The 14,898-nt window shown below is 47.9% G+C and overlaps 1 protein-coding gene across 5 annotated transcripts in view; it reads left to right on the top strand.

The window, feature by feature from the left end:
* Positions 1 to 10,378, top strand: part of LOC100147077 (Fc receptor-like protein 5) — a 58,731-nt gene extending 48,353 nt beyond the window's left edge. For 2 of the 5 annotated variants that reach the window (XM_070267001.1, XM_070267004.1), the window contains 8 exons: positions 1,137 to 1,415; positions 4,263 to 4,541; positions 5,001 to 5,108; positions 5,783 to 5,810; positions 6,801 to 6,883; positions 7,086 to 7,154; positions 9,308 to 9,339; positions 9,417 to 10,378. In XM_070267001.1, the coding sequence (XP_070123102.1) occupies positions 1,137 to 1,415; positions 4,263 to 4,541; positions 5,001 to 5,108; positions 5,783 to 5,810; positions 6,801 to 6,883; positions 7,086 to 7,154; positions 9,308 to 9,339; positions 9,417 to 9,506 (968 nt within the window). In that variant the 3' untranslated portion in view covers positions 9,507 to 10,378. The remainder of the gene's footprint in view (positions 1 to 1,136; positions 1,416 to 4,262; positions 4,542 to 5,000; positions 5,109 to 5,782; positions 5,811 to 6,800; positions 6,884 to 7,085; positions 7,155 to 9,307; positions 9,340 to 9,416) is intronic. The other 3 variants (XR_011438677.1, XM_070267003.1, XM_070267002.1) reach the window with 3 other exon arrangements.
* Positions 10,379 to 14,898: the final 4,520 nt, after the last annotated feature.

The raw sequence follows: 14,898 nt of genomic DNA, 5'->3' as shown, positions 1-14,898 counted from the left end.
TTCCTAAATATTTCTTGGATCTTATTTCCATCTCCACTACCACTCTCCTAGTCAAACCTACCATCACTCAAATTATACTGCAATGCCACCTCTCCACTGCACTTCTAACTACCTCTCCACTCCACTTCTGTCCCACTGCAATCCATTTTGCAAACTGATGTCTGAATGGCCTCTTAAAAAGACAAATTTTATCATTTCATGCCCCTGTAGAGTGACACTTATAGACTTCCTATTCTTCTGTGAAGAAAGATCAAAACCCTTATCGTGGCTCCTGAAGCCTTGTCTCGCTCTCCAGCCTTCTATTTCACAGCAGTCTTCAGACACTTCTCTTAGCATTGTTGTCACCTTGTTTGAATAACTCAAAAGTTCCAACCTTCTTCCAAACTCAGGGCCTTTGCACATACTGTTTGCCTTCCTGGTGCATTCTTTGTATCCCTCTTCACCTAGTTAGTTTCAAATGTCACTTAATGAGGGAATGTTCACTGACTAATCCATAATATGTTTAGTCCCTGAATTATACATTTCATAGCACCCTATTCTTTATTTTATATCAATTATCAATGTTTTACTTCTACATTTTTTAATTTAATTTCTGTCTATCATCTCCTCTAGATGGTAGGCTTCATGAGAGCAGGGACTGTGTCTTTCCCACTATTGATTCCCCAGAAAATAGTGCCATTATTAATTGCTCATTTATTTTTATGAATGAATTAATATAACAATGAGCAAATGAAATAATCAATATTCATTCTCTTGTGGGCCTCATTTCTGATCCTGCCCAGGCTCAGTTACATCCTTGGCTTTGTCAGCAACAGGTCTCTCCAGTTCCTTACTTTTCACTAGCTGACCTCCTTTTTCCCAGCTGTCTTTTGACTTCTCAGACCCCAGGGTTACATTTCATCTTTCTCTTCAGATTCGCCAAACACACTTGAGATTGTGTGTCCGGGCACTGCAGACTCCACAGAGCACTACACAAGTGTTGCTGTTTCTTCCAGTCTGACGAAATTATAGCTGAGTTCTGAGTGATGCCACAAGGTCATTAAAAACTGAGAAAAGCAGTTCCCTGTTTGAAATGTCTCTCCTACGGAAGAGCGTAAACAGTAGGAAGTGATAATTAACTATTTTCTCTCCCTCAGTTCCAGTGTCTCGCCCTGTCCTCACCCTCAGGGCTCCCAGGGCCCAGACTGTGGTGGGGGACATGATGGAGCTTCACTGTGAGGCCCATAGAGGCTCTCCTCCGATCCTGTACCAGTTTTATCATGAGGATGTCACCCTGGGGAGCAGCTTGGCCCCCTCTGGAGGAGGAGCATTCTTCAACCTCTCTCTGACTGCAGAACATTCTGGAAACTACTCCTGTGAGGCCAACAATGACCTGGGGCCCCAGCGCAGTGAGATGCTGATGCTCAATGTCTTAGGTGAGTTGGTCCTGCCCACCAGCAGCACAAACAGGGACTGACTGCCTTCTCTCCCAAGCAGCTGAAATGCGGCTCCAGCACTCCAACCTGCTCTAAGTACCCCGGCAGACCTCCTGCCCACGGAACCTCCGTTTAGAAGTCTAGGACCTTTCCTGTGGTTTTGGTTTCAGAAACCCAGACCTCCCCAGCAGCACAGTTCAAGCAGTCCTCCTGAATGTGTTCCAAACTCACTAAAAATGCAAAGAAGACTTTCCTAGAACATACACTGTATTCCTATCTGCAGTTATTATACAAAAGGGAAACTAAAGAATTCTGCCTACAGCTGTGCCTGTTCCAAAAAATGTTTGGCCATTCCTTGTCCTGGTTTTTCTCTCATTGACTCCCCACAAGTCTCTACTCTTGAGTTTCTTTCATTACTAGGGGTATAAACAGGCCTCACATTTCCATGTCAAAAATTCTATGTTGACATTAGCTGCGTGCACTGCCTTTTGGGAGACACAACCAGTCCAAGTTAGTTTTCAAAGTGATTCTTAAAGCAATGGGTACAGAGGGGACCAGCGCAGAGAAGGTGAGAGCTGAAGGATGTGGAGTGGAAATGGCCAGCCATCAATCAAATTCCTTCCTTCTCTAAGCTGTCCTTGGATCCCCTGCCTGTAAGTGTAATCGCCAAGGAAAACTGCTTCTTATGAGCTCTGAGTCTGTTTTGTGATGACCCCCTACAGGCCCAACCTCCAAACTCCTGTATAGGGAGATGTGAGGTATAGCAAAAGCATGCTAAAGGCTTGAGATAAATGTTCTGAAGATAGCCAGCTGGATGTCCCCGGCCAAGAATATTTCCCTAGACTGACCTCAATTTCCTCACCTATAAAGTGGGAAAATCAGATGTGGCGGACATTATGGCCATCCTCAAAGCCCTAGAATCCTATGAGTTTGCTGCACAGGGAATATGGAGTATTTCAGACTCAAAGGTCCCTGGAAGGAGACATGAGCAGGAATAGCTGGGGGTCCCTGCTTCTGGGGTACATCCCGGAAAGCAGGATACCGTGAAACGGCATGTAAATGCCCCCGGAGATAGCTAAAGCCAAATGCAGATGGATGCTCTTAGTCTGCTTTGGCTGAGTGCCTGAATATAATAAAAAATAGCGACAGCCACAGGAGAAGCTTGGTTTGGGGATGCCAGCTCAGGATTCAGCATCTCATCAAGGTGGCCAGTGCAGGCATCTCTTTGGCATCCAGGAGGCAACTTGATTTCAGATTTGATTTTTTCCATTCAACCAGGTCATTCTTCTGCCCCCACTGACAGGCAGCATCCACCTCAGCCAGTTTTCCTCTGTGATTCATGGGGATTCTTGCCACATGGTTTACATCCACCACACGACCATGCACCACTGACCAAGAGCTGCTCCCTCTCTCTTCACAACACAGTGGACCAACACATCATACCTCCCACACTCTATTCATGCTTTTTTGCTCATCCCCACTCCTTTCCTTATATGATTGCCTGGTACAAATGCACATTATTTCTGAGGCTGCTATCACACCTAAGGGACTTCTTGCCAGCCTAATTAAATTTTGTCTGAGTCCTAGAAGTTGAAAACGGGTCATGGAGAACTGCAAGATAAAGGAATATTTCTTGTTATCATCGTACCCACCACCATCACCATCATGATCATCTTCATTATCATCAACACTAACTGAGCCCTGGCGTGTGCCATGTCCTGTGTTTAGTACCTGATGCGCAGCTTCTCATTTAAGCTTAAGGATCAACCAGTGAGGGTTTGCAGAAGAGTTAATGGAAGCTTAGAGAGGTGAAGTAACTTGCTTACAGACCCAGCTGGCAATGACAAAGTCAGGTTGAAACATGGGCTTATCCAAGTCTTAACATACGTTGACTGTATGAGGTTTCTTCATCTTTTGTGGCCACATTTTAACAAACTCTTGAGTTTTTAATAATTTGTTATTGTGAAAGAATACATAAATCTTCAGGATAAAAAAATCACATGGTACAGAAGGGACAATATGAAAAATACATACCTCTTTCTCCTTGTGTGGACACATCCACATACTTCCAAGACTTCACCACTGTTGATAGCTCCATGTATATTTTTCTAGAAATAATCAAATATATTATAAACATAAAGGCATAAGATTTTTCACAAAAGTAGAATCATATTACACATATAGTTGCACAACTTGCATTTTTCAATTAAAAATACATCTCGACTTTAGTTTACAAAATACACCCCAGATATGCTTCATATTTTATTAGCCAGACAACTAGGTTGTCTCTCATTTTTACCTTTTATAATAATCCTACAATAGAAATCCTTGTACAACCATCTTTGCATATCTTCTGTCAGTGTCACTACAGGAAAGAGTCTTTGAGGTAGATTTGCTGGGTCACAGTTTACGTGCATTTTAAATTTGGTAGATATCACCAAATTGCCATTCAAGGAATGGTCTCAAATTTGCATTCCCATGGACAGCACATGAAGGCACCTGTTTCTCTACAACCTCCTCAGCGTTATCTGTCCCGGTGAGCTTTGTCAATCCAATGGGTGTTTTCATTTGTGTATATTCAGTTAGTAAGGAAGATGATAATCTTTTTATACTTTTATCGGCTATTTGAAGTTTTTCGTGGTTCATACCCTTTCCACACTTTTCTCTTGGCTGTTCTTGTGCACTGACAGCTATTTTTAGATTAAAGTTACTAGCTTTGGCTGTCATATGCATTTCAGTCTATTTTCCAAATTGGGACCTGACTTTTGCCATTTGTTTGAGATGTTATTTGTTCACTTATGAATAGATTGGAAGTAGGAACTTCCATTGACGTTTTGTCTCCCTCAGTTCCAGTGTCTCGCCCTGTCCTCACCCTCAGGGCTCCCGGGGCCCAGGCTGTGTTGGGGGACGTGGTGGAGCTTCACTGTGAGGCCCAGAGAGGCTCTCCCCCGATCCAGTACCGGTTTTATCGCAATGATGTCACCTTGGAGAGCAACTCAAGCCTCTCTGGAGGAGGATCTTCCTTCAACCTCTCTCTGACTGAAGAACATTCTGGGAACTACTCCTGTGAGGCCAACAATGGCCTGGGTGTCCAGCGCAGCGACACAGTGACACTTGCTATCACCAGTAAGTTTCCTACGCCCATGCCATAGATGTGGAGAAAATATTTCCTCCAAAGATTCTCTGATAACCGTCCTGATGCTTGACCAGGACAGTGCTTCTCAGGCACAGGTACACAAAGCTGGCAGTTCTCTAAATTGCCGTTTTCTGCAGTATTTCTGAAGTGATAGTACTGGGGCAGGAGAGAGGGGCCAAGGAGGATCACTGAATTTAATGCCCTTTGCTGGTGCTGTCCATCCTGACCTTTACCCGTTGCCTCATCAGCAGAGATGAGCTTCCTCACAAAGAGAAGAGCCATTTCCTGTGCCACACCAACACCTGCTTAGCCTCAGGAACCCTCGTCCCCTAGGTTTATCCTCTCTCCCCATGCCCAGGCATCAGTTCTGACCCAGGGGAAGCAGGAGTCCAAGGCCACAAGCCTCTCCCTCTGGCTCATGCACCGGTTTTCACCTTCATGGCTGACAGGGAGCAGAAGTGGCCCTGTCGCCACAGGTGTCACCGGCGGACTGCTCAGCGTGTTGGGCCTTGCTGCTGCGGGACTGCTGTTTTTTTACTGGCTCCCAAGAAAAGCAGGTGGGTAACTCCCTGGCTAACCTGTGCTTGAGTCCACCCCCTTCCCATCTCCATTCCCTCAGGCTCCTGCTGCCTTTGTAACCGCCCCCAAGCTCTCAACAGCTCCTCCCACCACTGTCCCACAGTCCCCACTTTCCCTCTAGGTCCCCCAGAATTTGTCTTTACCAAATGCAAAGTTTCCAAAGCAACCCTACTGAGCAGAAGATGACTTGATGAGATGTAGTTTATTCAACACCATAAGCTGCAGTGTATCTACCTCTCTCCTCTTACAAGATCCCCAAAGAACGGGAAGAGGAGAAGAAAGACTCTGAGAAACAGGAGTGAAAACAGGAACCAAATGGGATTTGATAACTTACTGATTTCTTAAATGTCCATTATTTTCATTGCCGATCAAGTCTGCTTTCCCACCTGTAGCTACTGACCATTGTTCTTTACAAACTCCAGGTTGAAGGATTATGGATTGTGGGCTCCCCTTTCACATTATAACTCTACCCCTCTGGAAGTCAGGGGCCATAGTTTTTGCCCAATCTGCCTCCTCCCTTGGATGTAGAGAAGAAGGGTTCACACCTGAGTGAAGCGACTCCTGGCAGGTTCTGGGCGAGCCTCTTACAAGCTGTGCTCCTTGTGAAGTCTTCCTTCTCCCGGATCCAATGCCCCTCTGCTTTCCTTTGCAGGAAGAAGGCCTACCTCTGACCTCTCCAGGTAAGAGCTAGGCTGTATTCCTGTGTTTAATGAAATGACCACAGGGTATAAAAATGGAGTTGAGTCTGGTTACTGCTGAGAGCACAGTCACTGCTTCATGTCACTGAGATGGGTTGCGTCAATTTCATGTTGCCACCTCTCTTGGGATATCTCAAGGCAATTCCCAGGACCTTCCACTGCCTTAGCCACGTAGGACTTTTTCTTGCATCAAATATTGATGCTTTTTATTTTTTCACTTACATGCTTGTACCACTGTTACTTGATTGCCTGAGTGACCACTATGACCACTGAATCTGCCCAAGTCTTCAGATGATCTTAGCTTAATTATCCTGGAAAGTCAGGGTATGGCCAACCTAACCAATACCTATTGAGATGAGAGCCAAGAGGATGGAGTAACACCAGTTGGCCACTCAGAAAGACCACTCTGCCAACAGGAGGTGGTGCCTGTGGAGAAGAGGCTGCCATCTTGGATCCCAAAGGCTGACTTTAGGAGCCACACCATAGGTCACAAACTATCCCTGGGCAAGCCCTTGGTAGCAGCATCCAAAACATGCAGGGTTCCTCAGAGCCTTTCTAATTATTTATTTCTCTGAGATCCTCATCCCTCTGAGAGTGGAGGCTTTGAAGCCCGGTTTGAATATTGCTCTTTCCCTTTCTGGTTACATAGCATTGGGCAAGTCACTTCACCTCTTGGAAACTCCATTTTTTTCATCTATAAAATAGGGATAACGATAGAATCAACAAGAACTAGCTCAGTGCCTGGTATATACCAAGCGTCCATAAAGTCTGGAAACACAGATAATATTAATTTATCATAATTCATAGGATATTAGTCCATAGTAGTCCATAATATAATAGCCCATTTGTTATGTACTCGTCTATGTTTCCAGCCTTGGCAGCCACCCTGTGGTAAAGACTCACTAACAGGGAATGATCATTATAGCTACTTTGTCAGGGTTCCTGGGAAACATCAAAGTTTCTGTCTCATAGGAGCCCTTCAAACTCAGACCCCCAAGAGCCCACCTACCACAGTGTACCAGCCTGGGTAGAACTGCAACCAGTGTACAGCAATGGTGAGGAGCGGGGACCCTCCATTGGGCAGGGACTGCAGGGTTGATCCGGGAAGGGGTGGGACAGGAGATGAAGATGGGACTATGTAGAGGCATGTAGGGCTCCAGTCCCCACAGAGGACAAGCTCTAGCTGCGGGAGGAGGAAGTAGCTCAGACAAGAGGCAAGAACCTTAGAATCCTCTCAAACTTCAACTTCTTTCCAAGTAAATCCTGAAGGAGAAGACGTGATATACACGGAAGTCCGGAGCATTCAGAAGGGAAACAAAAATGCAGGTAAGGCCTGAGGACCCTTGATTTTGACAACCCAGCCAATTGCTCAGTCTCCACCCTTTCAACAGGTCTGGGCCAGCCAGACACAGAGCCGCCTCTCACGCTGGGTCCCTGGGCTTCTTAACTGGTGCCCACCCACACTAAGGTGTTGATCCAAGCCCACCATGGAGTGCTGCTTTCTCCATTCTCCACAGATACCTAAGCATAAGCCGAGTCACAAGGCCATCACCTTGGGCAGTCACTTAACCTCTCAGAGTTTCAGTATCCCCATCTGGAAAATGAGACAAAACTATTATTCCCTCCCAATCTGTATCAGTTTGTTAGTGTGCTGTGGCAAATGGCCACAAACCTGGTGGGACTAAACAATACAAGTTTATTATCTTACCTTGCTGTAGGTCAGAGGTGTGACACAGGTCTCACTGGGCTAGAAACAAAGCGACAACAGGGCTGCGTTCCTTTCTGGAAGCATCAGGGGAGAATGTATTTCCTTGCCTTTTCCAGCTTCTAAAGGACACCCCCTTCCGTCGCTCATGGCCCCTTCCTCCATCTTCAAAGCCAGCAAGGTTGCATCTCTCTGACCATCTTCCCTGGTCAGGTCTCCCTCTGACCACAGCTGGGAGGAGTTCTCTGACTCTCAAGACCTCCTTAAAATCCCACTTGGAAAATATCAAGGTCCTTAGTCTTAGTCACATCTGCAAAGCCACTTTTCCCTTCTAAGGTCCCATTTTCGCACGTTCCAGGGATTGGGACATGGACGTCTTTGGGAAGGGGGCACTATTCTGCCCACCACATCATCTCACAGGGTGACTGTGAGGGTCAAATGAGAAGACAAGGAGGAAATGCTATTACAACAGCGGTGTAGTAAGCAGCTTTGAGGATGACTCTATGCTGGTTGTCTGGCCATGTTGTCATCTTTACTCAGGGTAGATGGTCCTCGGTAGTGGGTCCCAGCCTGGCTTCCTCCCACTAAGAGCAGGACAGTCTTTGGAACAGATGCCTTTCTAACTCTCCTCTGTAAAACATGCTGTGTGATTTTAGCCATTCTGCTTCCCTCTCTGGTTTTCTGATCCCTCTTGTATAAAGTCAAATGGACCGTGTTTGTGCCCCATTCTTGGTTCAATGGTCCTCCTCTAACACACATGAACGCATTCACACTTACAACCTACTTTGAGATTGAGGATTGTTATCATCCTCATTCTACAGATGAGGGAACTGAGGCAGAGAGACCTTAAATGACTGGCCAGAAGCCACATAGCTTGTAAATCACGGATGAATCTGTCTCCAGAGTCCAGGCTCTGGACCAAGCTCTGCTCCTCAGCGCAGCTCCAGGGAGGCTTGATGCTCGTTCCAGGTGAAAAGGAGAGAGCCCTGTTTGAAGAATGTCATATTTCACTCCAGTTTTAAGACAATATGGCAATAATCATAACTTCTAACATCGCATCAGCATGTGTTGAGCAGTTCCTATGTGCTGGGTACAGTTCTGAGTGCTATAAATAAATACACTCTGAATATATGTGCCATAAATACATGCACACACATACATTTATAGTTTGTTTGTTGCTTATTTATAGCACTCAGAACTGTACCTGGCACGTAGGAACTGCGCAGTCATGACAGGTATTAGAAATCACACGCACACATAAATACATCAATTTACACTAACTCTGAAGGTAGGTGATACTATTATTCCCATCATATAGATGAGACAACCGAGGCAGGAGATGTAGAGTGACTTGCCCAGGAAAGGCACGGCCGACCCAGGGCTCAGTCTGAGGTGGTCTGGACCTCGATTCCACTCTCTAAACCAGGGTCCTGCCTCTGCTCCGGGCCACGCTGCATCTCCATGAACGGTGCTATGAATCTATGATCAAAGCACTAACAAGATAAAGGGTAGATTTTTTTGAGAGCCCCTAGGGAGCTCCGAGCGGGGAACAAAGTGGGAAGTGCTGTTGAGGGGAGAGTTGGTCAAAGCCCTGAGGCTGAGGAGCTTAGGAAAGGTGCGGTGACAGCACAGAGAGAGGACGAAAGGAATGCCTGACGTCCCACACAGGGCAAGGGGGCCCTGAGAGGCAGCTGTGTCTGGGCTAACAGCACAGAGCCAAGGAGAGAGCTCTGAGTGGGCCTTTCACAGCTGAACACTTCCCTTCTTTCCACAGCAGCCTCTGCACCAAGGTTTTTCAAGAACTCGGTGAGTCCCGCGACCCGCGTGCCCTCCCGCCATGGGCCCGCCAGGATCTGGCCTCACTTGTGTTCTCTTTCCCCCAGGATTCCTCTGTCATCTACTCCCAGGTGAGGGTGGCTTCAACTCCAGCCTCTCGGCCTCAGTTCTTGGCTTCCTCGGCTCCTCTCCGATGAGTCCACACAGCTCCCTGACTGCTGTTTCAGCCTCTGCCCCCGAAAGCCATCCTTGGGGAAGAGGGAATCATCGAAGTAGGAAGACTTAAACTGCCCCAGGCCACATCCAGTGGCCTCTGTGTCAAGTGCCTGCACCCTCAGTCTGACTAGAACACAAGGCTCTGCAGGACTCCTGCCTATTTCCCAAGTTACAGCCCTGCCCTCGTGGTCTTTGTGTCTAACGACATGTTGGTCCCAACCTGGGGCCCATCACATCCCCTGGCTTCCTTCGTGGGCTTCAGCTTAGGTCACTATTTTGAGTCCTACTTGCACACACACCCCCACCATTCCTCAATGAGGACTGCTCCTGTACTCCGTCATGGACATCTCAGTGGGTCCATTTCTCAACAGCCAGCAGCCTGGTGGGCTACTGTGGTGCTCTGCCAGAAGGGACAGCACACACCCCTGGAGACACGTACACTGGGCTTGTTATGGACCTCCCCATAATGGGAATGCATTTCACACTCCCCTGGCTGTGTGAAACTTTGAGGTCAGTACCTCATACCAGGATAAATTCTCTCCTGCCCATGTGCCAACATCTATCTGCCCAGCTAAGTGGATTTCACACCCCAGGTTCCAGACTCTTCCCATTCTGCCAGATGTAACCCAGCACATTCGTGGCCAGGAGGACCAGGAATGCAGAGAGAAGGCATATTGGGATATAGGCCGTGATCTATTATTATTTAATTGAATGAGTGAATGAATGAGGAAGATACTCGGGATAATTATGAAGCATTCCTACCCTCTGACTGGCATTTGGCTCATGTGCTCCCTAGGAATTCCAGGGGTACTCTTCTGTCTTCCCTGAATACGAAATAAACTAGGAGAAAGAGTTTGAGTGAGGAAAGCTGTGTTCAGCGAGCGGGAAGCCTTCTCAAGTTTTAACGTGCTTAGGGCTCAGCATGGGGATCTTGTTAAAATGCAGATTCTGGGGGCTGGCCCAGTGGCATACTGGTTAAGTTTGTGCACTCTGCTTTGGTGGCCTGGGGTTAGCAGGTTCGGATCCCAGGAGTGGGCCTACACACCACTCGTCAAGCCATACTGCGGTGGCATCCTACATCCAAAATAGAGGAAGACTGGCATGGATGCTAGCTCAGGGACAATCTTCCTCACCAAAACAACAAAACAAAAAGAAACACGCAGATTCTGAGTCAGTGGGTTTGGGTGGAGGCTAAGATTCTGCATTTCTAACAAGCTCCCAGGGGATGCTGATGCTGCTGGTCCCAGCACCACACTGAGTACTGAGGCCCCATAGGTCTTGGAAGAGGCCTGTGGAGAAGCAGCGTGAGCTTTGCCTGCCCACTGCCTAACTGCATGGGGGCCTTCACGCAGGGCACACTGCTCCCTCTGCTGTCCTTCCACTGGGACACCACCAGCTGCTGTTGCTGAGAGAACTTCTCTGCGACGTGTAGGACCTCATCAGCTACCCTGGGTAGAGGAAATGCAGCTGCCACCATCTTTGTTTCCCCACCTCAGGCCTCACACTTTCCCCTGAAAAGAGGGAGTGAATACACTGTGAATATGTATACCCCTCAGCCTTCACCAGGCAAAGTTGATCTATCCCAGCCCTGCACCATGGGATGTTTTGCTCCACTTGTATGATACCCATCACACCTTATCTTGAGCTCCACTCTCCAATGGACTGTCCAGTGGGGGTCATTGCCCTGGAATAAAGTCTTTTTCATAGGGCATTCAAGGTCTTTCTCCACTGGTGCTGCCTACCTACCTCTCAGCCTCTCCCATCCTTGTTGCCCTCCATACTCTGCACCCAGTCAGGGGGTGAACTGCTCCATTCCCTAAAACAGACCCTCCATACTTCCTCCTCCTAGGAAGCCTTTCTTCGTCATTTCCATCCACTGGAATCCTGCTCATTTTTCGTGCCCCAACTCAAATGTTAGCCCCTACCAGAGTTAACCCGTCTCTCCATCAGGCTCCCCTAGTACTTTTACTCAGTGAGACTTGGAGTCGCCAATGGTTGATGTTCTGAGAGAACTTAGAGTGTATCCAGGACAACTCTCTAGTTTTGTAGTTGGAACTTGAGAACCAGAAAGCAGAAGCAACCAGCTGAAAATGACACCACCAATTAGTGACAGAGCCCATACCAAACTAAACCCAGGACTTCCTCCCTCCCTTCGTCTTTTTTTTTAGTTGAAAGTACCCAGGTACCTTCTTTCTTTAGTTGGAGGCACCTGTTAGAGAAGGTACCCACTCTTCCCAGTCACCCAAGATGGAAGATACATAGCCATCTCTGAGTCCCTACATTGACTTGGTCACCCAGTCCAATTCAGCCAACTTTCTTCCCTAAATATCTCAAATCCTGTCCTCCTGTCCGTCCCCACTGCCCCTGCTCTAGGGCAGGCCTCCATCACCTACCACCAGGACTATTGTAGGAGCCTCAGAACTGCCTTCCTTACCTGCAGACTCACTCCGAGCAGAACCATCCCCAGCAGGACTGCCAGTACGATCTTCCTAAATCCCAACCCTGTTTATTCCTCTGCTGGAAATCCTTGAATTACCCAGAGTTCAGACTCTATCATGGAACACGAGTCTCTTTATGATTTAGATCCAACTTCCGCTTCAGCTTCATCTCCCAATATCCCCCTGAACCAACAAGGACATACACCGTGTGCTGCTGCCACACAAACCTCTCGATTTCCTGTCTGTACCACTTCCTTTCAAGCAGCCGTGACTTTGCACATGCTATGCCTTTTCCTACTAACTTTTCTCTTTTTGTCCTCTCTGTCAAACTCACTCATCCTTCAAGACCAAGTTCAAATGTCAAATGAAGCCTCACTTTTCCTTCTGGGTTTCCATAGCCTTTTGAATCGACATTTCTTGTAGTCCTTGCAGGAGTGTGTGTGTTTGTGTGCATGTACGTGTGCATATGTGTGTGTGTGTCTGCTTCTCTCCCTGAACTATTTAAGGCCTCTCCAGCATCGAGTGTTATGACTTGCTCTAGTTTAGAATCCTCCCTGCATCCTCACATTACCCCCAACACACAGCACCGGACCTGGTAAATCATAGATACTCAATTCCTAGTGAAACAATGAATGGGCAGTAGTGTGGAATGAGACTTTTCCTGTTTTCTCAGAGTAACATTTAAAGCCCCAATGCTGAGCTCAACAGTTGATAGTTACCCACATGTTCTGAAGAGCAGCTTCTAGACACATCCCCACAGGGTCAACTAAGAAGTGGCCACACCACTCTTGAGCACTTCCCTGGCTCCTCATATATCCTTTATGAGCTGATGTCTAGAGTTCACTAAGGATGATGATAGGGAAGGAGATGGTGATCCAGTGAGGGGCCCTGGGCATTTTACCTCCCATCTGAACTCCAGCCAGGGGAAGACAGGACCCCTAGATAATTGCTTAGAGGAGGGAAGACAGTCCCTCACCACTCAAGGAGATTTCTTGAGCATCAGGAACTCACTGGCTCTCCTGGAGTGGCCCCCAGATCAAAGCCCAGTGAGAAAGCTTTTAAGAGATCTTGGCACGAGGGCCCTGGAGTTTGGGGACTTGAGAGTGGAATGTCTTCTCCTCCACTCCTGTTGTTTCCTCCTATGGGGAAGGGGTTCCGTGAGTGTAACACTCCTGCCCTCACTCATTCCCCAGAGGAGGAACAGTTCCTTATGTGTCTAGTGGGCTTAGAAGGTTAACACGGGCCTGCACGGCCATGCCTCTCGGTCTCCTGTCCTCAAGGCCAACAGCAGCCCACAGGAGCTTGTGTTCTCCTCTGCTCTAAGTTTGAAAAGGACATGCCTCTCAGAAGGCTGCTTATGGTTTCACAGGCGTAACCCCAACCTCAATATTTGACTCATGAGGGTTCAAACCTTAAGAAATAAAAATAGAGAAGTCAGGGGAGCAAAATGCACAGTGAGAGATGGAGACTTCTGCTCCAACCAGGGCAGGTGGCTTCACGCTTTGGAGGTGCTTACCCCGCACAGGCCGTGTGGGTTTTACTGTGGTTCTTCATGGCAATTGACCAAGAGCCATCAATCTGTTTGGAACGAAGTGGGCTTTTGGATGCTGAACTGGGGGGAGGAGCTCCAAGCCTTAGGCTGCAGTGTTTTTTGGCAAGTCTCTAGAGCTTGGACTGGCTTTGACCAAGGGCTTTGGGGCTGGGGCTGCGCACACTGACCACTAAGCAGGGGTGAGCAGGTGCACTGGACTCTTTAGGCTGGAGCGGCCCTAGATGCGGCTTGCGCTGTTCCTGTGGTTATGAATTCAGACAGCTTCCTCTACCAGGCAAGGGTCCCAGTTCCTCCCATGGAGGCATGACCTGACAGCACCTCCCTCACATACATCATGCACCTTCCAGCTCCACCCTGGGGCTCCTCTCTTGGGCTGAAGTGCAGACGTGCAGAGAAGTTGACCTTAGCAATGGGATATTGCAATCAGTGAATAAATTTTGCTCCTTTTCTCCACTCTAAACCCTTCCTCAATGGACTACTCAGAGATACAAAGGCTTTATGTGACCTCTCAGAGGACATCCTTAGAGAACAAGCCATTAACCTATTGTAAGCTGTGGCCAAGTCAGGTACACACACCCTCACATGTGTCCTCCTTCTCCCCCAGCCTCCCCATCCCCTCTCACTCCTGCTTCCCTGGGATTGTACTCACTCATAATGGGTTAGCACGTGAGCTTTTGCTTCAGGCTATTTTCTAGGGAACCATAGCTAAGACAGCAGGATCCATAGGCCTCAAGCTACACAGAGTTTCAGCCAAATGGTGGTCACGTGGGACCTAACAGTCAGATGCCCAGCATGTGGCCTCAGCATGTGGGAGGGCGTGGTGAGAGCCTCAGCAAAGCCAGGGCCTTGAAAAATACCCACTTTTGTTTTAACAGATGTGGGTTTCCTGAACAGCTGTGACAGCGGCAAAGATTCAACCATAAAAAAGAACTTTTTCATGAAAGGCCTTTGACATATTGGGAGCCAGGGCAATATTTTCTGCTTTTAATCTAAGGCAGCTGACTTCTTGCGTGTCCTAAAGCTTTTCAAGCTGTTAGGTGTTAGGTTCTTGCCAAGATAGGCAGCGCTGCACCTGCTGCCCCAGCCTCAGCTGAGCCTTTCAAAAAGGAAACCAGACACCAGAGACAAGAGCCTGAACTGCGCCCCGTGCTGCCTTGAAGAGCACGAGGGAGAGACCTTGTCTCCACCACAGAACTGCAGCTAACCCAAGGGTGGAGTTGGGGCAAGCAGGCCCTGGGAGGCAGGACTTAGGCCTAATTGCAAATCAAGAGATGCCAATGGCAAGAGTAGCCCGGGACCAGAGGAAAAGCTCTGTTCCCACCTTATTATGGAGGCCACGTGACACAATGAAGCTCACCCTCTGTGAGGCTCAGGGAAAGCAGA

This window comes from Equus caballus, chromosome 5 (assembly GCF_041296265.1).
Source record: "Equus caballus isolate H_3958 breed thoroughbred chromosome 5, TB-T2T, whole genome shotgun sequence".
NCBI classification, from domain to species: Eukaryota; Metazoa; Chordata; class Mammalia; order Perissodactyla; family Equidae; genus Equus; species Equus caballus.
Note: the sequence above shows the minus strand (reverse complement) of the source record. Positions and strands in the feature narration are given on the sequence as shown.